General features: G+C 41.6%; 2 protein-coding genes across 2 annotated transcripts; one reads left to right on the top strand and one right to left on the bottom strand.

Moving 5' to 3' along the window:
• The first annotated feature begins 1089 nt into the window (after positions 1–1089).
• On the top strand, positions 1090–5089 carry srprb (SRP receptor subunit beta). The gene is made up of 7 exons (XM_088610231.1): positions 1090–1402; positions 1613–1707; positions 1988–2065; positions 2483–2565; positions 2683–2819; positions 3139–3193; positions 4277–5089. The coding sequence occupies exons 1-7, from the start codon at positions 1288–1290 to the stop codon at positions 4491–4493; spliced, it is 780 nt and encodes a 259-aa protein (XP_088466357.1). The 5' UTR covers positions 1090–1287; the 3' UTR covers positions 4494–5089.
• Positions 5090–7554: 2465 nt separating this feature from the next.
• On the bottom strand, positions 7555–24221 carry tfa (transferrin-a). The gene is made up of 17 exons (XM_088610220.1): positions 24064–24221; positions 23388–23539; positions 22789–22891; positions 21750–21941; positions 20355–20490; positions 19652–19707; positions 19256–19419; positions 17000–17153; positions 15098–15264; positions 14406–14502; positions 13647–13673; positions 12403–12558; positions 11521–11671; positions 10947–11014; positions 10587–10777; positions 9346–9529; positions 7555–7724 (listed from the first exon to the last, which is right to left on the bottom strand). Exons 1-17 carry the CDS (start codon positions 24101–24103, stop codon positions 7681–7683), a joined length of 2082 nt encoding a protein of 693 aa, XP_088466346.1. The 5' UTR covers positions 24104–24221; the 3' UTR covers positions 7555–7680.
• Between the last annotated feature and the right edge of the window lie 1404 nt (positions 24222–25625).

The following is a 25625-nucleotide window of genomic DNA, read 5'->3' as shown; positions in this document are numbered from 1 at the left end:
AACAGGGATGTTGGCTGCCCAGGCTGAGAAAGGTATTCTTTACCCCTGTTGAGTGATGTCGGAGACCTGGGTCTGATCCCATCTGGTGAGGGATGAACTGGGCTGCAGCATGAGGATGTTCATTGACCTGCAGAAACATTTTCACCAAAGGATGTGCCCACAGGATTATTATTGTTGTTGTTGTTGTTGTTGTTGTTGTTGTTGTTGTTGTTGTTGTTGTTGATGTGAATAATAATTTATTTTAAATAGCACCTTTAAAAGTTCAATCTCGAAAGTGCTTAATAGTTGGTAAAAAAAACAGAAAACGGAAAGCAGAGAGCAGAGAGCAGCAAGGCAGGAGGTCACAATGGAGCTTTTGTTGTCTCATCAGCGGGGCCTGTGCACCCAGCCGCTTCACAAGAGCTCCGGGAAAGCAGATAGCGGAGCCAGCCGCCATCACGAGGAGCACTTGTGACCGGGGAGTCACGCTGGTCCCCCAGCCTGTTCCCTGCTGCCTCGGCGCCTGCTGTGGTCTTTGATGCACTTCTAAAGCCGCCCTGATTGAAAGAGTCGGAATCAGCAACGAATAAACTGAGCGCAAGCTTTCGGCTGAATATTTATTGATTTAAGTGTCATAAAATCATCAGAAACCACATTGCATCTTTACATTATTTTTTCACTCAACCGATATTTTTAAGTAGCCATTTATTCTGTGTTGCTTAGTAATGTATAGACACTATTATGAAAAGGCTTAAATGATACGTGGCATGGTAACAATTGTGTTTACATTCTTGACTGATTTAATTTTCCGACGCGTCTAGGAATCTGGCGGTCTATGTAGCACAAGTGAAGCTTGTAAGTTTCCATCCTAAAGCCATTTCAAACTATTGTTCTGCCTCAAGGTATCCACTCATGTCTGGACCGTACAGGTGCCGGTGTCGTATCCATTTCAGCGTCACCCCCAAAATCCGCTCAGAAATGCGCACGCGCGCCCCAAAACTTTCCAGGATACGTAATGATGCATGAACTCGTGGTACATTGCTGTACAGACTGTATTATTATGCAGATATAATATTATATCTCCCTATTTCTTTTGTTTAATTACAGTAATAATAGGGAAAGACGTCCGTAGTGCGGTCCGCATCTTTTAAACCTACCATATGGACAGATAGCACGGTATTTGGATTCCAGCGCTGCGGCGCATGCTCCAGAGGAGGAGTCCACGTGTCTTACTCGCAAGCACTGACAGCTCAGTTCACTGAGAAGAGCAGAGCTGCGGGATCGAGCGACAGCAGGGTGGCTACCGACATGGACGGAACATCGTTTCAGCTTTACTTAGACTATATTCGGAAGGAGCTAAATGCACAAGACCCTGCTGTACTCGGGGTGATCGTTGCCCTGTTATTAGTTGTCCTCACTATAGGTAAGTAGAAGAGGGAATGTAGTGGAAACAGGCCCGAAATACACCCACGGCGACGGAGTTACAGCGTACCCCGGTCTTGAAGCGCTTGTATTGGGTCTTGCGCAGATATTGCCGGCGCTAGTCTCACTCTAGCCTAGTTATGGGCTAAAAAACGGATCAGGGGCGGCTTAGAACTTAACGCCGTCTGATGTCTTTATTTTTGTATTCCAGTGTTTATGAAGATCCTGTGGGGTAGAAAGTCCACACGAAGGGCTATTCTCCTGACGGGGCTCTGCGACTCGGGGAAGACGCTGCTCTTCAGCCGTGTGAGTGCTGCAGCTGCTGTCTGCTGATGTGGCTCTCGCACGGTGTTTTCACTCGCGCTGTTTTAGAAAGTGTCGAGACGACTGATCGGTGCGTTATTTACCCCTGGCGCTTAGGGTTTGTTCATTGAATCCAAGCAAGAAAAGCTCTGCACACCGTAGGCTGGCAAGACGCACTTTATGGGGAGCGTTAATGAGCTAACATTTTGTAAACGCGGCATGTTCAATGAATTAAACGGTATTTAGTCTGGTAAACCAATGACTGATTTGGTTAATTTTGCAGCTGCTGACCGGAAAATTTAAGAAGACTCAAACCTCCATCACAGACAGCACTGCAATATACAGGACTAAAAGTGACCGGGTAGGTGTATCTTCATGAGCGACATTATTTCACACATAGGCATAATTAATTTATATATTTGAAGTCTTTAGAGCTTCTCCCCAGTCATTTGTAACTGCTGTTTGTTTGAGTCCTGTTTGTCTTTTTATTTTTCTTGTGTAAAACCCAAATAAAAATGTTTTGGTGTAGACAGTCATTTTTGCCTTTATATTTAAATATCCTTTTTCCTGTGCTTTGATTTGACAGTTTTGTACAATTGGACACTTCCAGTACTGAGTGAGAAGTGTATTCATGGCCAGTATGTAACCACGGTGTTTGTATCTCTGTGGGTCTACTGTATCCATTTTGCAACTGGAGGTTTTATTGAGCACATGAGGTGGTGTGTTGGTCTTATGGTCTGCTATAAGACCTGAAGCCCTGTTTTGTCTCTCCTCACAGGGAGCTGGCATGACTCTGATCGATCTCCCGGGCCACGAGAGCTTGAGACCTCAGTACATAGAGAAGTTCAAGTCTTCTGCCAGGTGAGGAGAAGGACTGACTGATCGTGACGTAAGAGACGACAGAGTTGGGGTGGAGCGGAGAGGGTTTTTTTTTTTACCTGAGCAAGGCTGACTTCTGATCACCGGTTCTGGCCGCAGGGTGATAGTGTTTGTAGTGGACAGCGCCATTTTCCAGAAGGAGGTGCGGGACGTGGCAGAGTTCCTCTACTCCCTGCTGACTGACAGCGTCGTTGTAAAGAACGCCCCAGCTCTGGTGGTTGCCTGCAACAAGCAAGGTACTGGGATGAGACGCCTTTCTCGTTTTCCACAGTGGGGAGATCATTTCAACCTTCGTGTCCATGGAAACTGTTGCCCTTGCAAGCAGTTGCATGGAGTTTGGTTTGGTGAGCTCATACAATTGTATGACGTCAATCTAAATATAAAACATAGGGCCAGTAATAAACGGCACCCCCCAAGCACATCTGCCCATAGCACCTTAACACACATCAGTAGATCTTGAGTTCAGTTTATGAGACGAATAACAGTGAGACCAAATGAGATGTGATGGATATAGACCTGGGAATTGTAAATCACAGATGTTTGTCTTCTCTCCAGATGTTACCATGGCAAAGTCAGCGAAACTCATTCAACAGCAGCTGGAAAAGGAACTGTGAGTATAATTGCGTGCAGTTTCAATTCTCTACCCTCGTCGAACGGTCACGCTCACAAGTGGGCTGGACATTGTGGTTAGAAGTCTTTGTCATGGCACCAAGATAGTGTGCAGATCACTTGTTGTGTTGAATTCAGATGAACTGATTAACTTGATTTGAAACATTTGCAAAATGTTGTCCCTCAGAATGTCAGTGCTCTGTTTCAGCATCTCTTCTATTACCGAGATCGTCCGTATTTGGTTTGAAATATTAAATTTTGCAAAATATTTTGTTTTTGTATTAGAACTTTCTCTTTTATAAACACATTTGAAAGGTTGGAAGACATCTCATTTGTGTTAAATGCCCTCCAAATGAGAAAATACCTTTAAATCTTGAGTATAAAACATGAGGCAGTACAATTTGCCTAGCTTTGTCAAACAGCTTTCAGTGCAGGCAGAGGAAGGGTAGGTTGTATTGCTCTGTTCACACCTCAGTAAATAGTAAATTTTACACTCTACACCATTAAATCCCTTATAGACAAACCGTTTATAGCTGTTCCCCACCGTTCTGATGGCTTTCTTCTTTTATTAAAATGTAGATTTGAAAACTAAAAAGATTCTTTTATTCTTACTGTGAGGAGACTTGTTTGTATAATAAAACAAGTTATGCTTGTTTAAAGTTCCTTTTCTAAATGAAGAATTACAATTATTTGAAAGCTACTGATTCATTTGCAAAGAACCCGGAATACAGCATGCACAGCATTTTCTGAAAAGGTCTTATCTTAAGCAGGAGAGTGTTGTGCATTATTTTTTTTAAAGGAAAAGTGTAAGAATTGACTTACACAGCTCATCTAAATTGTTAGTGGAGTGTTTACTAGTAAAATCATGAGGATAAATTTAAAGTGCTACATTCATCAAGTGCCTGATGTACGGTTGGAAATGAGTAATTTACTGTGGATCTGCTTGATATGTTATGAACACCTTTATAATTCATAGCTGTGGACGACAGGCTTCTGTACAAAAGAACATCTGTTCTCTAGCCAGTTGCAGGGCTTCTAGAACACCGAACAGCTTCTAAAGAGCCCTTGTTTTCTTGTTCCCTAGCAACACTCTGCGAGTGACACGGTCCGCAGCTCTGAGCTCCCAGGATGGGTCTGCTGGGGGGGGCACGGTACCGCTGGGCCGGAAAGGAAAGGAGTTCGACTTCTCCCAGCTGCCCATGAAGGTGGAGTTTGTGGAGTGCAGCGCCAGGGGGAGCAAGGGCGAGGACGGGCAGGCGGATGTCGAGAGACTGGAGATATGCTTGGCCAAGCTGGCCTGAGAGGACTGCCTTGCTGCAGCCATGCCTGGCACCCGGGTGGAGCCCAAGTGCCCTGCCCAGCTCTGTGCCCTTGACCTTGGGCAGCTTTGGATTCACCAAATAGCCTCCCTGAAAAAATTAAAGGAGCATTGTTCGTTTGTATGCCTTTTCTGTCAGGGGTCTAAGAAACCACATTAATGTTGCTATGAAATCCACGTCGGTAAGAGCTGTTAATTTTAAAGTGCTGCGTAAAACTCATAGGCTTAAAGCTTGACTGTCTACCTGCCTTGCAGTAGGACTATCCGAAACGCCAAAATGTTTTTGTTTTTAAAAGGTTAGCTTTAGCTTCCTTATCACTGTCATCTTTCAAATATCTGTACAGCCTTAGCTCATGTTAGCGAAGCAGGTTCAAAAAGTAAAATTTGATTTGCAATTCTTTTCGTCAGAGGAGGCTGGTATTACGACATTTTCTCGTTGTCTTCGCCTGCTTTTGCTGGTCTGATTCCTTTTTTGTAAAGGCTTTATTTTTTTCATGTTTCTCTTAGGTTATTGCCAAGTCTCAGGCTAGAGGGTCATTCTCTTTGAATCTTTGAAATAAATTGTTTTCAGAGTTTAAAGCATGTGGTTTGTGAGTTTATAAATAATGGAACGATTGTCTATTGTGTAGGGGGATGGCGATGCTGTAAGACTTTTTATACTTTGGCGTTTTATTGTGCTCTTAAGTAAGTGTACACACAGAGATGCAGGAGACTTGCAGTACTGAGTGGTGTTGAACAGGTTTATCTACCTCAGCCATTTCTTTAATATCTTGGTACTGTATGTGTTGAGGATGTTTTCTGGATTATTGTTTCATTAACACTTAACAAGCACCAACATTTGGATGGCAACGTTCACCCTCTGGTGTTCATGATATGAAACTACGCAGTGTTGAAAGAATGGGAAAGGCTCACGTTTGACTTTTGCTCTTTTAGCCAAGTGGCAGTGGAGCCTTCTCCGGGGTATTGACTGAGGACACTACATAGGCTGGCATAGAGAACCTTCAATATTGACAATGTGCGCTTGTCTGCTTGGAAAAGTAGAGTGTGTAAAAAGAGTTGGGTAAAGGAAAGTCTGAAGTCCGTTGGAAGGTGTGTCCGCTTGCTTTTTGAGACGTTTGCAGCTTATCTAAAATCATCACTTGTCTCTGACATCACAGAACTTAAAATAGATGATTATTTACTTATCAGAAACGATCTAATTTGTACTCTTTGGACAATGCAGGTCACTGGCATTCCATTGAATGAAAAAAGAAAACTTAAAATTTGAAGCCGTCAACTAAATCTGCACTGACCTCTCCTGGGTGTGTAAAAATAATTGATGTTTGAAATGATTGACTCTATTTGAAACTGAAGTTATTTTATAGGCTGATTTTCCCCCCATTGCTTTAGTTAATTCTGTTTTAGTATTAATCCACCTAAAAGCTGTGTTTTTGGTTTTTTTATGATAATGTGGGAAGCCAGTTCTGTTGCAATGGAAAGGTATACAAATATGGCACCTTCAGTGCAGAGTCAAATGCATGTGTAAATATGATGATCATATGGCTTCACCAGCACCCAAAACTTATGGTGCTCTTTAATGGAATGCTTATTTGTAAATTTAGCATTCTGTAGAAATAGAAACTTATAAACATTATATTTTATAATGTTGTAACAGCGTGTACTGGTGTATTAAACGATAAGTTTCAGCTGCTCGGTTCTTAACCGAAACTAAAATGCCTGACAATATGTCATTTGTTTTATCTTCCATGCACTGGTGTGCTACAAAAAGCAGCTTTCTCTCTCTGATAACTATTGATTCTAAAAATAATGTACTTTATCAAAACAAAAATACTGTGTTCAAAGCTAAAACAGAAAGCAGCCACACCTGAATGCATGCACCTCTCACTGGTTGGTTTCTTATTCACTGTTGTTTATCTTCCATTTTGTGAGGATTTTACAACATTCGTCCCCTCAGACTGCTGTTTAAGCACTTTGTAGCTGCCTCCGGTTCAGATATTTATTAGTATCAACAAAACTCTTTTTCATTTCTGTTTACATGTAGAAGATGTAAGAGGTCACAGATTAGTTTAGTGAAGGTTTGAAATTAGTTTTAATTTGTTACGAAAGACACAATTTTCTGGAGAGCACCCAAAAAGATGCGAATAAAGTGTGTCCCTCCCTGTGGTGCTCTGAAGTCCAGCATTTGCAGGAAGTTTTTGTCCCTTGAGTACAGCTCCATCCTCTTTCTACTGTTACCATGAATGTGTAGTTTTAAGATGTGGTCATCGCATTAGCCATTGTGCATGTGTACTGTACATGTTCTGGTTTTGACAAAGTTTTCCTTGCCTTTCAGTTATTCCTAAAATGTCACATACCATGGGTTTCCATCTCTGCAAAGAGCAAATTTAGAATGAGGTCGGGTTTTACAAATCATAATGTAGATCCCATCGGGATTGCACCTTCAATACTGTTACAGGCTCCTATCTTTATTTGATGTTCTTTAACAACTCTCGCCTCCTCATACTGGTTGGAATGCAGTCACATCGAAGCAGTAAAACTGCACACAATCTAATTTATTCATTGCAAGAATGGGTGGGACTTCAATTTCTCAACAGCAAAGATTAGATTACAAAATTAGATGACATAACCTAACCCTTTTTGGGGTGTTTTTATTCCACAAGTGCTGCAGGAATATTTTTAAATAATGCTTTATCCACGGGGATGAACGTGACTTTGTGCATCTTTACTGAACAGCCAATGTGCGAACATTGCACGTTGCACATTCCAAGTGTAATTGTCCTCCAAGATTCATCTCCAACATGATGCAGGAGTGAGAATATTGGGCACTACCATTCTCTGCACTTGTAGATGCATGCAGACTTCCAGGGTGTTTTGGAGGAGGATATTCAAGGCAGGTTTAGTTCCAAATACAGCAAAAAAACGTACATTGCATGCCTTTAAATTGATTCATTTCTTCTGCTTCTAATAGAGCACAAACTAACCTTGGTGAAAGAAAGTAATTTTGTTTTGATACATAAAGAATGAGTACAACAAATAAACAGATAAGCGTTGGAAAATGCTTTATGTTTTTATTTTCTACCGGACAACTAATTTCAGCAAAACAAACCACTCCATGATGCTTATGGGAGTGGTTTCTTGCAGCTTTCTTGCAGGGTTGGTGCAGCTCCACTTCAATGCTTCTGACAGGTGTGGAATGTGCAGCTTTTCACGAGTTCTGGATTGAAAAGGAAAAATAATTTAACACCAGGTTCCCTAGAAAAATACAAAAACATTTCTTGCAACCCCCCCACAAAAAATGTCAGAAACAGAACGTGTGTAACCTGAGCACAGCAACAAAGAGTTGCAGCGCAAACAACTAATTTCTATCATGGATGGCTTCTCTCCAGTTGCTGTAATATTCACTTGCACAGCAGCAATTGCTTTGTTGGTCCTGCTGCTGTTGGTTATCCATCCATTCTCTAAACTGTTTTATCCAATTCAGGGTTGCAGGGGAGCCAGAATCTATCCGGGCAAGCAACAAGTGCAAGACAGGATACACCCCTGACAGGACCCCAGTCCATCACAGGGCACACATAGATAAAGATGCATGACGCACTCACACCAAGGCCAATTTTCCCTGAAGCCAGTTAACATACAAGCATGTCTTTTGATAGTGGGAGGAAACCTACAAGAACACAGGGAGAACATACAAACACAGATAGCACTCCAGGTCTACAATTCCATCAAGGCCCCAGTAGTGAGAGGCAGCAATGCCCATTTAGCTTGTTAGAGGTTTATCAGCTAAACAAAACTAAAACTTCCTCCAGCAGTTTCTTGAAAGAGCCCAGAGTGCTTTCCTCTTGGCTTGGAACCCTGTTTCAGACAACGACAGCATGGGCAACTACAAGAGTTGCAGTGTTCACTTGCCTTTCATGTGTGCTTGGATAAAAACACTAAATTAATCTCTGAAAGAATTTTGTTGTCATAAAATAAGATACTATGTTTATGTACTGAGACTCATGTTCTGCTTGGCCCTCCTGGCAAAAGTGGCATTGCAGACATTGGACTTAGGACTCTAATCAGGTGGTATCTGAGGAGGAAACCTTCATGAATACCAACTGCTGCCATGACTGTGTTTAATTGTGAATTGACTCCAGCCCAATGGAAGGGTGAGATTTTCACTACCTCAGAATTTTGGAATAACAAGCTGTTTTTGTTTATTTGTGCACGCTAAGTAACTAGCTTTCTCCTTTTCATCCCCGTGTAGAGGCTTCAGTTTATCAAGAAGACACTTGACTGACTGTCAGATTTGCAATGTTTGACACCCACAAAAAAAACATAAGTGGTTCTGAACAGCTATTTTGTGTGAGAATCATATCTGAGTGATGACACTGCATGTTGCGAACAAACGTCACGTAGTCGTTCTGAACCATGACCCATACGTCTGTGTAACCTTATGGATCATGGTTCAGAAGAATAAGATCAGAGTGTCAGACAAGGAGCTTGCCAATCACACTGCAGTGTGTTTCACGATGAAATAAGGAAATCTACTTACAGTACTTAAAGCAACAATATACTGTTTACATTAATTTGTGGTTCTGCTGTTCTGGGGTAACACTTATTTTAAATTGGTAAAGCACTGAGCATATCTAATTCTTATGTGAAGGGCTAAAAAAATGTAAAGCAGTGGGGCAATGATTTTATTGCTGTCCAGGGATTGCATTTTAATCACACAATTCCTATTTGCAATATAAGTAATGACTGTTTCACAATGTGCATGCAGTTCATTCTTGACCATACTGTGCATGTACAGTATGAAGTATTTTGACCCACAAGCTTCCCTGGCTTCTACTCACCTGAGGTTTCGCAGTTGCTGAGTTTTGTCACTGCATCATAATAATCTGGCTTAAGGAATTCCTTAGAGGTTTGTCCCAGGGGAACTTCTTGGAGACACTGCGTTGTGTCTTTAAAGAGAAGGTTCTTGCCTTCAGTTGATGTAAATAAAGTGAAATTTCCTTTTTTGCCCCGTCCAAAGAGTTCCTGTGGAAAGACAGAAACAGAATATTTTGATTTAAAACTGTCTCTCCTCTAACTGAGAACGAGTTGGAGGTTTATTATGTGGTAAGAACTGTCCTGGATCCTTTGCCATCAAGGAGTGTCTCTTTGCGTTTTCAGACACAAAAGCTATTAGCTACATTTATGTCATACAACTCACCTAAATCAACACTTGTCAGTCATTGATCAATTAAAGAAACATGGTTCTAAAGGAATTTTGAGGGAACTTTGGTTCTTGGGGCAAAGGTTTGTGTTCCAAATGATTGCTAAATCAAATCGCCTAAATTTGGTTGCAAATTAACTGTTCCAAGTCTACATAAATTGATGTAGTATATGATCTACTGGTATGTGGCTCTGCAGGAGAATGGAAGGAATTGGCCTACTGTAGTAGTAGTGGCCTTGTATACAAAAGCAACAAGCTAGTGACACGTTTGAAGATTACCTTCCTTTTCCTAAAAAATGAAGACAGTTAAACCATTTTCCAAATATAAAGATAATGGCATTTGGATTAGCAATGAGAATTGTTCTGCTATTTTATTTACTGTCATGACTATAGAATGCTACCTCCAAACACTTTTTGTTAGAGCCCCCGTGTATTAAGGATATGACATTCACTTGACACTTGGAAGTTCTGCATGCTTAATCTTTTGTGCTCACTGGCCTCAAGAAGAGAGTAATTTTCTAAACCTGGGAAAAATTGCACTTACTGTCAGTTTCAAAATGAACAATCAAAGCTGCTCCAGGGCTGAGCTGGTTTAGACAGTGGCAGCTAAACAACAGCAGTACTTGTGTCCTCTGTGCCAGCCTAGGCTATATTAAGAAACATTTATCTCTCTTTGCAGATTACTTATAGGCTTCAACCTGAGCATTTTACTGGGGTGCCAACTAAAACTCTGATATAGTTCCAGTGTACATCAATTGTGGAACCCATCATTTCAACTTGTAATGTACAGACTAACATAAGTCATTCGTAATGGGTTTTTTTTTTTGTAGGCACTGGCTTTCATGATCAAAGGTTTCAGATAGTCTGTGGTAATCATACCTGCTGTTCATTCAGAAAAGCGATAACTTTGCTTCTGCTTTCTGGGCGAACCATGACACCGTGGGAGGGCACCTGCGCCAGGTTGCAGGTTTTATACTGGTGTACAGCAGCAGTGACTGGAGGCCCAATGGGACACAGCAACTCAAAGTCAGATGCCTTCAGGTTTTTGGCCCAGTCAGCAGGATTACGGCCTTAGGGAAATAAAGAGGAGGCAGTGCATATTACTAAAAGCAAATACGATTTCAGTTCTCAAATGTGAAATGCAGCTGCAAAACTTTCAGCAACACTTTAAACACTTAGCAAGGCATAACTCTAAAGGGAGATTTTGAAGTTTAGAAAGGGCCGTGGGCAGGGTATCACCTGCAGTGTTCTCCTCCACAGTGGTGTGCTTCACAAAGGCAACATCTCCCCCGCCTTCCACCAGACACCTGAACCAGAGAAAAGCCACAGAAAATGAAAGGCTGGAGTAAAAAACAACCAGATCCCACATATTCTTACACTTCCACCTCCTTATTCATTTTAAACTGTATAGTATTTTCAACGTATCTGAAAAAAACAAAATTTCTCCCTCTTGCACTACCAGGTTCTTAAATTTGTACAGCATCACCTTGTTTATCTCAGAGTCAATGGGGGCGGACAAACTGTTAAATGAACAGGATTTTGGATAAGAGAGGGAGCAAGTCAGTTAAAAGATGGCAGCTGTACAAAAGAGTATGCTTGAGACTGCAAGTGCACAAAAACACAGCAGATTTTAACAAGCTTACACAGGACTTATTGACTACTGCATAACAGCCTAGAAAACAGTATTACATTAAGATCTGGACTTTGGCTTAATGGCCAGGACTTTGCTAACCTTCTTTTTACAATTTACTGCTGTGTGAGCTTAAAAAGAACTTGAATAAGCGTTTTGTTCAAGCAGTCAGCTGGTTCCTACCTGAATGCTCCAGTGTATCCATAATAATTCTCTTCACTGCTGGCGACACATTTGTTTGTCTCTCCAACTTTCTTACCGCTGCCAACACACAGAGCACAGAGGCTGGAGCCTTTCTTTGCCCCGGGAGCACAGCTCTGACTGAAGTAGTCCGCTGTTAGAAAAAAATGCCAACTTATTAGCAAATGCACACAGACCCATGTGGCGGCAAATGTTCAGATCCAAACTCAGTTATGCTTCTCAGTAGACTAATTCAGTCGTCCTTTTGAGAGTGAGGTGTTGGAAAGTATTACAGTAATTTAGGCTGAAAATCTATCATTTACTCGTGATTTAAATTTAGACTCCCCTGCACCAGAAGCAGACATTCTGTATTGCTGCTGAAACACAAACGTCTCTGTTAGCAATTTTGCAGTCAACGTCATCCTACGCGTATCAATGTAATCTGCCTATCTAACCAGCAGAGAAACACCTTCCTACGTCAATGAGATCAAACAACCAGGACTAGATTTTGCACTTCATCTCCTGAATTACTCCATCATACTGGATAGCAGGTATCAGGAAGTGAAGGCTGTTGCACACTTAGTATTTATGTGTCTCATGATGTTAAAACAGAAGCTTGTATGGCCTAAACCTTGAAATGTCAAGGCCAGAGTGTGCTTGAATGCTTTTTTAAATGTGAGGTGGTCATTGAATCCCAGAAATCCAGTCAACAATGCCTCCACATAAGCCTAAAAACAGGAAATGATCTGATACTGGGAGAGAGGGTTTCACAAAGAGACAGGCTGTGACAAAGAAAAGAAACCGTAGGGGCTAAGATGAAACAGTAGAAATGGGAGGCTTCACTCAGGGAATCTGTGTGAAACATATAAACAGATGGGCACTTACAGAAGTTGCAACTGCGGATCTCTTTATGAATTAGACCCATGGGCACATTCCATCCTGCAGTGCGTCCTATTCCAGTGTGGCATGATTTCTTTCCTTTCAGAGTCTTCCAGGTGAGCCCTGAGCTTTTCTTTACCACAGCCACTGCAAAGTAAGAGCCTGATAATAAAGAGAAAAAGAGCTGAGTGAGTATGCAGAAGCTTTGGCTACACCTTTATAAGATGTACAAAAAGACCTCCATCACAGCCACGTTTGAAAATTTTCTCTAGATGAAGAGGAGACAATTCCTTTGGCAATCAGCTTGGCATTTCATTTTTTTTATTATGCAGTTTGGGAAGATACTGAGCAATGCCATATCGAGAGGAAATACAAAATAATTATGGCACCTTAAGGGGAATCAGTTAATAAACTGATCTTCAGGTCATTGTTGTCAGAAATCTGAATGAAAAATAAAAAATTAAGAAATGTACAAAAATGCACAAATGTTTGTATGTTTGTATGACTTGACGATTACCACAGCTGTCTCTAACCATGATACTAGGTGTTACTATGAACAGATGCCATGTCCGAGCAGGCTCATAACAAAACAGTCATATTAGCGGTACTACTTATTTATAACCACTTTTATTTACAATTTGAATGTCCAGTGATCTTGGCTACACCCACTTGACCTGGAATAGCCCCTTTGACACCTTTTTTTTACCAAATTACAACAGCACTGCCCCCTACTGGAGGATCAGAAGTGTGTCCCTTATCAACAGCACCTCAGCCCAACAATAGCCAAGAAAGCCATGGGAGTCGTTGTGTTCCTGAGAGCCAAGAAAGGCCTGGGAGACTAATCCCACTGCCTGGCGTGTCACATGGTAAGGATTGGCTAGTGACATGACCCAGGTTCGAACATGTTATCACAGAGCTCAGCCTGTGTTCAGGAGAGGGTATTTTTTGGTTGTGCCCCCTTAAAGGTCCCCCTGGCTATGAGAAGTTTTGTTTCTTTCTCTATTGAAGTGCCCCTGTAAATTGAATTCTTTGCAATGTAAAGCTCTCATGCCCTGAAAGCACAGTTCTAAAGTTTTAAATTCACACTCTGCACAAGATGGGAAGTATTCTTCAATGCTCAATTGACCATAATGCTTTCAATTATACTGAGGCAAACATTCTCTGTGCTCTGTTGTTCACAGTTATCATTTAATCATTTGCATTTTTAAACTGCATATTTTAATAAATCACTTGAAAACTGACAGTGTTACCTGTCGCTCCTGATACTTTGCATTGATCTGTAAAGAGAAACAGAAAAGGAGTCAGTATTCGAAAGAGTACCTAGAAAATTCTACACTTAATATAATCCTCTCTTGAAGCTGACTTAACCTGAAGTGTTCAAGATTCTCAGACTGTTAACAGGACAACATTAACTATTAGAACAAATAGTAGTTATTCTTTTGTTTATTTTGGTGCTAAAAGTTTTCTCCTTCCAGCAGGGTTTCTGTACGCCACAATTTTAATAGCAAAGCTGTTGCTAGCAACCAAAGCCGAAAAACCAAAAGCATGTCACAAGCAATTAATTTCAACAAAACTCCAGCAATCAAACAGGTACTACACATAATTATCTCTTCCCTGACTGGAGCCTGCATGCACAAATCTAAATTCACAAATAGCGACCCCTAACTTCCTTAGTTACCTTTCTAATCAACTCCTTCACTGCCTACAAATTCTGAACTCGGATCTGATGCATGACTGTAATGTATGAAGCCTTATCTACTGTATGTGTTTCAACTCATGAACTACTGAATGATTTTTTTCAACACTCTTAGCTAATTATGTGCTAACAGCCTGGATCATTTCAACCCTCTTGTTGTTTGACAGTGATCACTGTTTTAATGCTAATATCCTGCATTGTAAAGCATGAATTGTTGTTCCTGATTTACACTGAATGCTCCATGACAACCCATGCTGTAAAGATGATACGGAGAAACTACACAGATGCAATGAACTGGATGCCCACATCTTACCTGCATCGTACTGTTCCACCATGGCGGGTATCAGGCCACACTTCCCTGCAGAATAGATCTCCCCTCCGTCCAAAGAGATGGCATCTGCATCTCCACGCTGAGAAGGAAACAGGAAGTCATTTAGTGAGACAGGGAGTGCAGGTGACAATTAAGATTTTTTTTAATTAAGATTTTTTTTAAACAAACTACTGTATTTCCATACAGCGAAAGGCCAAGAAGAGGTTGATGGCCAAGGCTCCGATGAGATTGCCAGTAGTTTGGTATTTTTGGGAACAGGTAAAGGTTTATTCCACACTGAAAAGAAAAGAGACACAACATTTCGGCTGTGCAGCCTTCTTCAGCCAAAATGTTGTGTCTCTTTTCTTTTCACTGTGGAAAAAACCTTTACCTGTTCCTTTGCAGCCTACGCATGCTGACGCAGCTCCCAACTTGTTCTGTGTTTTTAGCAACTACTCTTCCCCATAAAACAAGGAACAGGGTGCCTGAATGAATTGGTCTGTGTAGGTATGAAAATAAATCTCTTGTCACGTCAAGATTAAATCATCTTTATCTCTGGATCTATTTGATGGTTTTCTGTTACACAAAATTATGGAGAGAAAAAAAAGTTTCCTTTCTAATTTCAAGGGCTTCTAGCACAGGACACGGGAATCCAGAGACACCTGGCCCTCTAGCGCCCCCTGGAGGAAGCTCACCATGATCTTCTTCACGCAGTCCTCCACAGTCGCCTCCCTCGCACACTCCACTCTCGTGCGGCTCTTGGCCGCCACGCTGTTGATGGCCCAGTCGTCACACTTGTTCATCTCGAAGTGACCCGTGGTGCACCACTGCACCGCCCGAGAGCGGGACTTGCCGATTGTCTCTACAGGGCGAGAGCAGCGTGTCAGTTTGCTCCTCCGTACAGTAAAAACGAAGCAATCAGAACTCATCAGGCGATACAGTGCAGCTCTGAGAGACACAGTAGCTACCAGCAATCACTGAGAGCTTTGTATGTAGTAAAAGCCTTTGAACTTGGATGTCCTCCACAACAGCTGGCACAGTTGTATTCTTTGTACTTGTGAATGCATCAGTGAAATAATTATTAATTTTAATGAATTAAATTTGCTTGTCTTTATAAATTAATCACCCCTCCCCCCATGCTGATGTGCTTAACCTCTGACCTCTTAGCTCTGCAAATTTTGTTGCGGACAAAATTGACCATAACAAATATTATATTGAGACAAAGTGGCAGCGTGTCTTGCAATCAGGACACTGGTGCATGTTTTAAAAACGTGTCTCTTCCAACAGCTGAGTCGGATCCATGGGTCAGTTAGCTACTAGTTACCAAACGGGCTGGATAGGTTCAATGGTTTCCTTTCGTTTGTAGCACCAGCATACATTCCGTTTTACACAGATGAGACATAGATATCTCAAAGCTTCTGAAAGCACCCTCATTACTTCGGAATCATTTTATTCTGGTCTATTCTGGATTAAGTACTGGATTACAGTTTGTGTGTTTAAGTATATTGTGCCTTCCTGTACTGTGACGCTGTGTGTTTGACTGCTGCCACCTGGTGTATGACTGATTCATAACCCAAAGACAAGATTCAGGGAAAGGGCATTCCTTCTGTCTCTCAATTCAATTCAAAGAGGTTTATTGGCATGACCAATGAATAAATCAGTGTTGCCAAAGCAAATACAATTAGAAATGTCTATAATATAAATATATATAATACATTTACATACAAACATATGGAGCATTATTGAGAGACAAGTTCACTGTTCACTGTGACAGGAGATCACATACTGGACTGCCAGTTCAACTGAGTTCCCTCCCCTTCTCCCAGTAGGATTGGGAGTTGTTGTGATTCTGGCAGGTGTGAGAATTCTGGGATTAGATTTGTACATTTGGGGAAGAATGTTTGTCTAGTCCCAGAATATCTGTCATAGTGCAGCAGGAAGTGCACCTCTGTCTCTGTTTCTCCCCGCTGGCAGTGGGAGCACAGCCTGTCCTCTCTGGGCAGCCAGGTCTGCCTGTGTCAGCCAGTTTCTATGGCCAGGCTGTGGTCACTGAGCCTGTACTATATCAGGGCCTGTTTCTTTTTGCTGTTTCTTATCTTGGTAAAAAAATTCAGCTAGTGTGTATTGTCTGTTTAGGGTTCTGTAGTATTCCAGTTTATGTTGTGTGTGTGTGTCCTAGTGTGTGAGATATTGCTGTTTGGTGTGCTGTGAAGTGGTTGATTCTGATTTGTGGTGCTGTAGCAGCAGTGTGGCTCAGGCCGGTGAGCATCAGGACCAGCTGGCTCAGAGGGCTTTTTGTTTGGCTCAGCTCTTGGCTCGGCAGGGCCTTGTGGTGCTAGGCGTTTCAGTCGCTGCTTTTAAGGTGTAGCCAATACTTTACTATTCTCTTCTGTGTGTTTATTAGTAATGGGTATTGGCCAAATTTGGCCCTGCACATGCTGTTAGGGGTTTTTCTCTGCACACGGAGGATGTTTCAACAGAACTCCATGCGCAGAGTTTCTATGGGGTGTTTGTCCCATTTAGTGTAATCCTGGTCTGTGAGGGGACCCCACACTTCACTGTCTCTCACTCTCTCTGAGGCAGCTCGTCTTGCTTACCTCCCTTCAGGGACCGGATGACACTCATGTATTCCGCTCCAAGGTACAAGAAGGAGTCCATGGTCTCAGGCAGGTGAACCAGATTCTTTGTGGAGTCTTTGAACATCAGGTCTTTTCCTCCATATGCATCAGACCCGAAGAGACTAAATTTGATCTGTGTGGACACAATAATATAACACGAACTTTGGAAAACTTCAGATTGAGGACTTGCCATTCAGACTACCATTTTCCTCTACAACGTCACAGTTCACAATTCAAAGTGCTTTAATGGCATGGCAGATCAGTATCACACCTGATACTCCGAACAGCAGTTAACCACTCATTAGAATTATAATAGGTATGTAATTGTAATTATTATAAGAACAGATTTTGTATAATCTAACAATTACGAGGGAATCAAGGCCGCTAATAGGACACTCAGGATAATTGTTACAACTAATGTTTGACCACAAGGAAAAAATTAATACTAAACATTTGCATGATGAATCAAGTAAAAAAAAAACATTTCCTATTCAGGGTCGCAGGGGACTCATATCCTATCCCAGCAAGCAGCATGAGCAAGGCAGAATCCACTATGAATGGGACACCAGTCCACTGCAGGGTACCCAGGTTCATTTCTTCCAGAAGCCAATCAACCTACCACTATGTTTTCGGACTGTGAGAGGAAACCCACACAAACACGGAGAGAACATACAAACTTCACACAGATGGCAACCCAGGAATTGAACCCAGGGACCCCACGGAACTCAAAGCACTGTGAGGCTGCGATATTAATCACAGTACCGCCATGCCACCTCCCCACTTCATCTCCCTTCCACTGCGATGGTGGAGAAAAGCCAAACAGAGGGTTGCGAGCTCCGCGCAGAAAATCACTGGGACCGAGCTACCCTCCATCGACCGGATATATCTCGACCGCTGCCACAACTGGGCTCGAGCTATACTTCGTGACCCAATTCACCCTGGCCACGATGTGGTATCGCAGTATCAGAACACTGACAAATAGATTCAAAAACAGTTTCTTCCCCCAAGCAGTCCGCATCTTAATCAGCTCAAATTAGCACCTGCACTTTAAGGTACTGCACTGTTTGCACTATGTCCTGTCTTGGCTGTATTATAATGTCTATTGTCTAAATTTATTGTCCATGTCTGTTTGTCATTTGTGCTTATTTTTTTAAACTAATGTTACTGGGTACAGCTGAACGAGTAAGCATTCCAGTACACTTGTTGTTGGCACATAAAGAAATCTTGAATTTTGAATGGGGCTTTTTCCCCTCTCTATCTTATCCCCATTTCCTCTCCCTCACCTGCCTTTTATCTTTTCCAACGTGTACTTCTGTTTCTCCTCCCTCTCCTCCTTCCCACCCTATGGACAGAGAGGTCCATATTCCTCCTCTCTCCACCTCACTCCTTAGACAGCCAGTGACCTCTCACCCATGTTAACAGACGTTTCAAGGTTCCTGCAGCTCCAGCTCCAAATTCTGTTGTCTTGTAATGGAGTGAAATTAGTTTCTACACAACTTTCCACCTGTGTCCTTGCGTTGTGCAAACTGAATTTACATTCATCTCCATTTAGGAGCCTATTACTTAGAAAATATTAAGTAACTTTAATGCAACGGTTCCCAGTCCTGATCTGAGCTGAGACGAGACCTGCATCTTAATTCAATTCAATTCAAAATACTTTCACTCATTGCTAATTGAGAACATTAATCTGCTTGCTTATTTTGACTTTCAGGTTAATTTGTTAATTTGTTTCTGCAGTCCTAAGTATAAAACACACTTCACTTCAACTTCACTTTTTCCAAGAACTTTAGTATACAAAAATTTAAGGACTCATTTTTAAACCAATGTCCCTCCTTTCTCTCATTTCCCTAACCTATATAACAATAATCATGGCATTGTCACCTTTAGCACAGAAATCCCTGGTACTATTACAGAGATGTCTATTAGGCTACTGTCTGAATGTGATATAACCTGCAGAGAACAAAAAAAATAGTTGCAACACTATCAAAAGACAGTTTTTTTGTCTGGTGAAAATCAAGTTAATATATTTAAAAGTTAGATTGTTTTCATATCAGGTAGCTTGGTGACATTCGGTTTGGTAATCCGTAATGGTAATCTTGTATTCTGAGTTAAATTCTGAACTGGAGCTCATATTGTGTGGAGTTTGCATGTTCTCTATCATGGTCACTGAGTGTCTCAACATGTAAGAAAGCATTCATCCATCGTGTGACATAGTATAAATGAGCTGTACTTTACCTTGGCATCCTCAAGACTCTCCCAGATTCTTTTGGCCAAGGCTGGACTCTTTCGGCTGACGACAGCATGTGCTGGGACTTGTGCCAGGTGGCAGGACGCATACTCACTGATGGCCTTCCTGGTGCCATCTTTGCACAGCAGCTCATAATTGGGCTTTTCAGAATCTGACATTATTGAAAGGCCATGAATTAATTGCAATAATACATTGTTGTGTAAAACAATGGTGGATTATTATTCACACCTGACACCCGAAGAAGGCTCCACAGCCAAAACGTTGTGTTTTCTTTCTTCTTTTTTTCAGCATGGAATAAACCTATTACTTGTTCCAATAGTGGATTATGTCTGAAACGACTTAATTTCACAAAAAGGTAGGTGTGTCAGGCAGTGCATGATTACCTGGGACTGTGAGGTGCTTCACAAATGCCACATCTCCTTTTCCGTCCTTCAGGCACCTAAAAAGAGAAGTGATAATAGCTTAAGTATTAAAAACCGCTTAAAGACACAACAATACTTTCATCCATCCATTTTCTAACCGCTTCATCCAATTCAGAGTCGCGGGGGAGAAGGAGCCTATCCCAGCAAGCAACATGCGCAAGTCAGGATACACCTTAGACAGGATGCCAGTTTATCACAGCATTCACACAGACCCACACACACTCTGTATGGGACACCAGTCAAATCGCACTTACTCACACCAGGAGCAGTTTTCCCAGAAGCCCGTTAACCTAACAAGTATATATTTGGGCTGTGAGAGGAAACTGGAAGGCACCCACACAAACAAGGGGAGAACACACTGTCCAAACTCCGTGTGGATAGCACCCCAGTGGGTTGGCACCACAGCGGACACAAAACACCACAAGTGTGAAAAGAAATAACACGAAAGTTGAAAATCGCCAGTCCTACTGTGATTAAGTGCGACCACATAAAAAAGTAATAATGAGATCATATTGGGGAGAACACACAAGATAAAGAAATCATAAAACAGATCAGATCATAAAATATGATTTCATACAAGATTCTGCTTTTGCAATCTAAACCATTGTATAACAATTCAATAATGATAAAAATGGCTAAAGATCACACGTGCTGCGAGACTTACTGGAAAGCTCCACTATAGTCGTAGTACGGTTCCTTCTGAGAGCGGCTGCAGTCACCTTTGCACTGGCTGCATAACCCAGGGTAAAGAGATTTATCTGCTCCAGGGACGCAGCTTCCCGAAAAGAACCTGGAGACAGCTGGAAAAGACACAAAAACAGAGTGAGACTGGGCTTGAAGCAGACAACTACACACACTGGGAGCTATTCATACTGCCTGTCGAGTTTCTCATGCTATTTCTGAGACATGGGGTTTACTGCGGTAAGTATTTTTGCCTCATTAGTATACGCTGAAAGTGTTCCAGATAATATGATGGCATGTTTTACTGGCATAGAAATTACACTCAATATAGCTGCCACTAACGTTATATGTTGAATAGGGAACTTGAAATTAAGCACAAGCACAGCTTAATTCTACACTGAAAAGTAGTCATAAAGAAGAAAAGAACTTTTCCATCCACAGATTCTTCTTTATATTCACTGGAGTACTGTAAGTTCTTAAATGGGGAGATGTGGAATCCTTTGCCTCCCTGTCACATTGATCTGAATTCCACAAGAGGTTACCACAGCGCACTTCTACAGGACATTTACATCACTGGACTCAGGCTCATTTGTATATTGACTCTTATTGTTTGCTAGACAGTTACGAATGAGATTTAAAAAAAAGCACTCGCAGCATTCTAATGTGGTTATGTAGATATATTGACTGAATAACCTCTGTTGTCTTTGTAAATGTGGCTTAAAAAGCCAGCGGCCATATCACCCTGCAACTAACAACTGGCAACCCTACTGAAGCTCAGCGGGTGTGAGCCTGGTCAGTACCTGAATGGGAGACCTCCTGGGAAAAACTAAGGTTCCTACTGGAAGAAGAGGGGCCAGTAAGGGGCGTTCACCCTGTGGTCTGTGTCAATCCTAGTGTCCAGTATAGTGACGGGGACACTATACTGTAAACAGGTGCCATCTTTCGGATGAGACTTAAAACCGAAGTCCTGACTCTCTGTGGTCATTAAAAATCCCAGGGCGCTTCTCGAAAAGAGTAGGGGTGTAACCCCGGCGTCCTGGCCAAATTTCCCATTGGCCCTTACCAATCATGGCCTCCTAAGAATCCGCCATCTATGAATTGGCTTCATTACTCTGTTCTCCTCCCCACTAATAGCTGACATGTGGTGAGCATACTGGCGCACTATGGCTGCTGTCACATCATCCATGTGGGGCTGCACATTGCTGTATACATATCTGAGTGAAATATTTTGCTCAAGGGTAGCAGAGCCCCAGGCAGGACCTGCTCCCATGAGCCTCCAGTCCAGAGTCCAGAGGCCTAACACTTGCTCCTGCTCTGTTGCCCTACCTGCCTGGACTTCTCCCTCTCCTGACACGTTGCTGTGTCAGCTGGCTCTTACCCTTCTCAATGGGCTCATCCTCTGCTCCCTTCCAGTCCGTGAGGCCCATGGACACCAGGGTACCGATGGGGATGTTCCAGCCCGCCGACTTGCCCAGACCTGTGTGACATGACTTCTTCCCTTTCAGGTCACTGAAGCTGAACCCGCTGCCCTTCTTCACCACGGCAACAGCATAGTAACAGGTGTCTGAACCTGGGAGAAGCAATGGATTGTGGGAAGAGAGTCGCTGGAAGCAGTTAACAGAAAACATTCCCAGACAAATCCCGACAGAATCTGCTAGATCCAGACCTGAAAACTCCAAGCACTCTGGTTATTGTGCTTGCATTATATTATATGCATCTGATTTTGCTAATCTGGTTGAAATGCAAATCAACTGCTTATATATCAATCAGAATAAATGCGTCTTCGAGCTGATGACACACCTTTCTTTACTAGGCTCTCACCCTGTGATTAGCTGGAACTAAACTGCATGCACAGTCTGGTTGTGATGCAGATTTAGGTCTTCACCTGGTTACCTCCATGTGGGAGAACTACTGTCTTGCTCTCTAAAGCCTTTGCACACCAGTTAACCCAACAAAACACCATAAGCAGTACTAACGCTGAAGAACAAAAAAGGGACATTCGAATAATTACCGAATTATTGCAATATAAACACTACAACAATAAGGTTTAAAAATAACAGTTACTGGTGTTATTAAAGTCTAACACGATTCCTAAATTATTAGTTAATCTGGAGAGAGGCGGGGATTCGCTTAAATCGCTCTTTACGGTATTCGGCTACAGAAGCCGCTGAATTACTTTTTGATCATATCAAACTATACGCGTTCGCGCTTACGCTTAGCACATTCAGATTTCTTTGAGTTTTCTCTACCTATTCTTTCTCGTATTCACTGAGATTTTGAAGGGCTTTTACTATTATGATCTAATAATAATTCACTATTTACTAATACTTTCATACGGTATATGTTTTGTTCATAATTTAATGAAATTGGCAAAAAGAAATATTTAACTGAAACTGGCTTGATGTCACTTCACCTACCTGGACCGTAGTCCTCTGCTACGACTGGATGAAGGTTGTAGTTTTTGAGACCAGCTTCATAAACGTCCCCACCATCCAGGGTAATAGCATCAGCGTGTGCTTCCTGTACAGAGATTAAGACAGTACTGTTCTCTCAGGACTTGGTCTATTTCTGTGGTTTAGAGAAATTTCACCACTATTTTCTCGCCTTCTGTAAAATTAATCAAAACACTCCTCATCTTTAATTTCAAAGAATAAAAAATAACATCTTCAATATTCAACAGATTATTTACAGTACACAAAGAGGAGTGGGAGTGTTATTTAACCGGCTGCCCCGGCTTCTTTCAAGAAACGTGTGGTTGAGATCCCCGTTTCAATTAGTTCCCAACGAATCCAGCTAGACCGTTTACAATCTTTTAACATTTTACAACGAAAAATACATAGAAAGACAAACATACTCATGTTAAAAAAAACACTGATCCATCCATTAACAGTTATACCACAGAACCAATTACATAATATATCGCAACGAAACCGTGGAGAAACAATGTACAAAAAATAAAATAGAAAAACGAGTCATGTCTCACACTCGAAGATATTGACACCAAGGGCTTAAATACCTTAATTGCTTTAATGCAGTCCAACGTGGAGCTCTTCTGCACACAGGAGAAGCGGGGGGATGCCTTTACAAGTGCGTCGCATTTCTTCTTCTCTGCCGCAGACTTGAGACACCAGCGGACTGGCTGGGACTGAGGAGCCGCTAGCGCAGAAGCTAAAACACGAAAATACTCAGGAATAAAACTCACAAAAATCTTGCATAAATATTAAAAAGGGACATATCATAATGGTCGAAATGTTGCATAATCTAAAGCAAATCTGTAGAGAACAACAGCCTGCGGAACACTGGAATGTGAACCAATTCAGAATGCAATTATTTATTAATAAACAATTATTGATTAATGTATTAATACACCCCAATTCGGATGTCATTGTTTCCGAAAGCTAAAATACAATACTGACTTCTTCTTAATAGCAGAATCCAAAGTTTTTGAAATAGACGAAACGGTAAGATACAAAAATACGTGAGTCAATCTGCTGAACTGACACTTAAAGTTGATTTGTGTCTTAAAATGCATATCCCAGCAGTAATAATAGTTACTATTATTGGCAATTGGTAATTGGGTGAGCTCAGACCTTAAATTTATTAGAATCGATATAACACCTAATTATATATATATATTTATTATGATAATAGCCTTTTTTATTATCATTTCATGAAGTTAATGAGCGCTTTACCGAGACACCCCAGCACCAGGGAGCAGAGGACAAGTTTCATGGTGACGGTCAAGGGCGACGGATACAGCAACCTCGCGCGTCCAGCTGGAGCAGGCAGAGGCTCGCGCTGCAGGGCGCTTTTATGCACACGGGCGGTGGGATGGCCATTCAGGGGGTCATTGTGTGTCTACAGAGGGGGGTGAAGCAGAACACCCCTTTCCCCTTCGGGGGAAATTCCCATGTGATATTTTCATGGCTGTTCAAAAAACGCGATGATTTTTACTGTGCGCTTAACCAAGAGCAGGGTAATGTGCACCAACCAAATATTTTTTTGAACAATCTCATATACAGATTTTGCTTGGGTTTATATAATTGTATTGTCGGACGAGACTCGCAGTTACTCCTCGTCTCTAAAACTAACGCCACCAAAACCAAACGTTTATTACTCAATACATTTATACACAAACTTATTGAGGCCAAGTATTGTATTATTCGGTGATACTGTTACTGCTTTTTAGAATTCATGTTTAATTATTATGCACTATTCTAACAACGTGCTTTTATTTTGGGTAAAATACACGAGAAATGCCAAGGTAAAGTAGCATCAAAGCTAGCAAAATCGGAACACAAAAATACGTTTAATTTTATAGTGTGTGTGTGTGTGTCAAATTTGATTTTAAACACAAACCGACACTTTTTAAAAAGTTGTTTTTGCTGCACATCATCGTTTAAATGATAAGATTATCAATATTATGACAGAAGTGGATACAAATTAATGGGAAAATATTTGAAGAGGGAGTTAATGGACGACCGCACCTGAAGAGAATTACAGCACGGTTTCCTATCTTTAAGACATCCCAGTGTCAGGAAAGTAAGGTGCCATAGTTTTAGTCGAAGAAGTCGAGAGGGCATAAGAACTGTTTTCTAAATGGCTTCCATGCCGTTTATTTTTTCTTTTGTACACTTTGTCATTTAGCTGACGCAATGCAAACATGTTGATACGTTTTTGTGTGTCATTAGCTGTTGGTTCAGCAAAAAAGAACAGAATGATGTTACCTTGATTCTATTATATGGCAAACTATTTTTAGGTCCAGCCAACCCCTCTGGTTTTCCCTTGCTGTTCCAATTCTGTCCTAACTATGAACAAGAGTTAAACCAGATTACCCAGTCATTCAACCAAATGGTTAACCAGGGAACAAAATACTAGTGTTTGCAGGGTCAATATTTCACAACACTGAATCTAAAGTGCAGACTAATTCCTGCCAATTTTCTATCCACCTCCCCCACACACACTGCATAAACTGGATTTAAATGAAGTGTCATTCTGTCTTGAGTGGTGAGATGACAAAGAACCTAAGAAAGGTTACAAACGAGAGGAGACCCATCAAGTTCTTTTGACAGTTATTGTTTCCAGGAACTCATCCAGATATTTCTTGAAAAAAAAAACATGGTATCAAGTTCAATAACATGGCTGGGTAGCTTATTCCAGACTCCCACAACCCTTCCAATATCAAATTCAGTTCCTCTAACCTGTCAATCTAGGACATTCCCTTATATCTGGGAATGTACAGATATATATGTAT

The sequence above is a fragment of the Lepisosteus platostomus genome, chromosome 2 (genome assembly GCF_059453375.1).
Source record: "Lepisosteus platostomus isolate fLepPlt1 chromosome 2, fLepPlt1.hap1, whole genome shotgun sequence".
Classification (NCBI taxonomy): Eukaryota; Metazoa; Chordata; class Actinopteri; order Semionotiformes; family Lepisosteidae; genus Lepisosteus; species Lepisosteus platostomus.
Note: the sequence above shows the minus strand (reverse complement) of the source record. Positions and strands in the feature narration are given on the sequence as shown.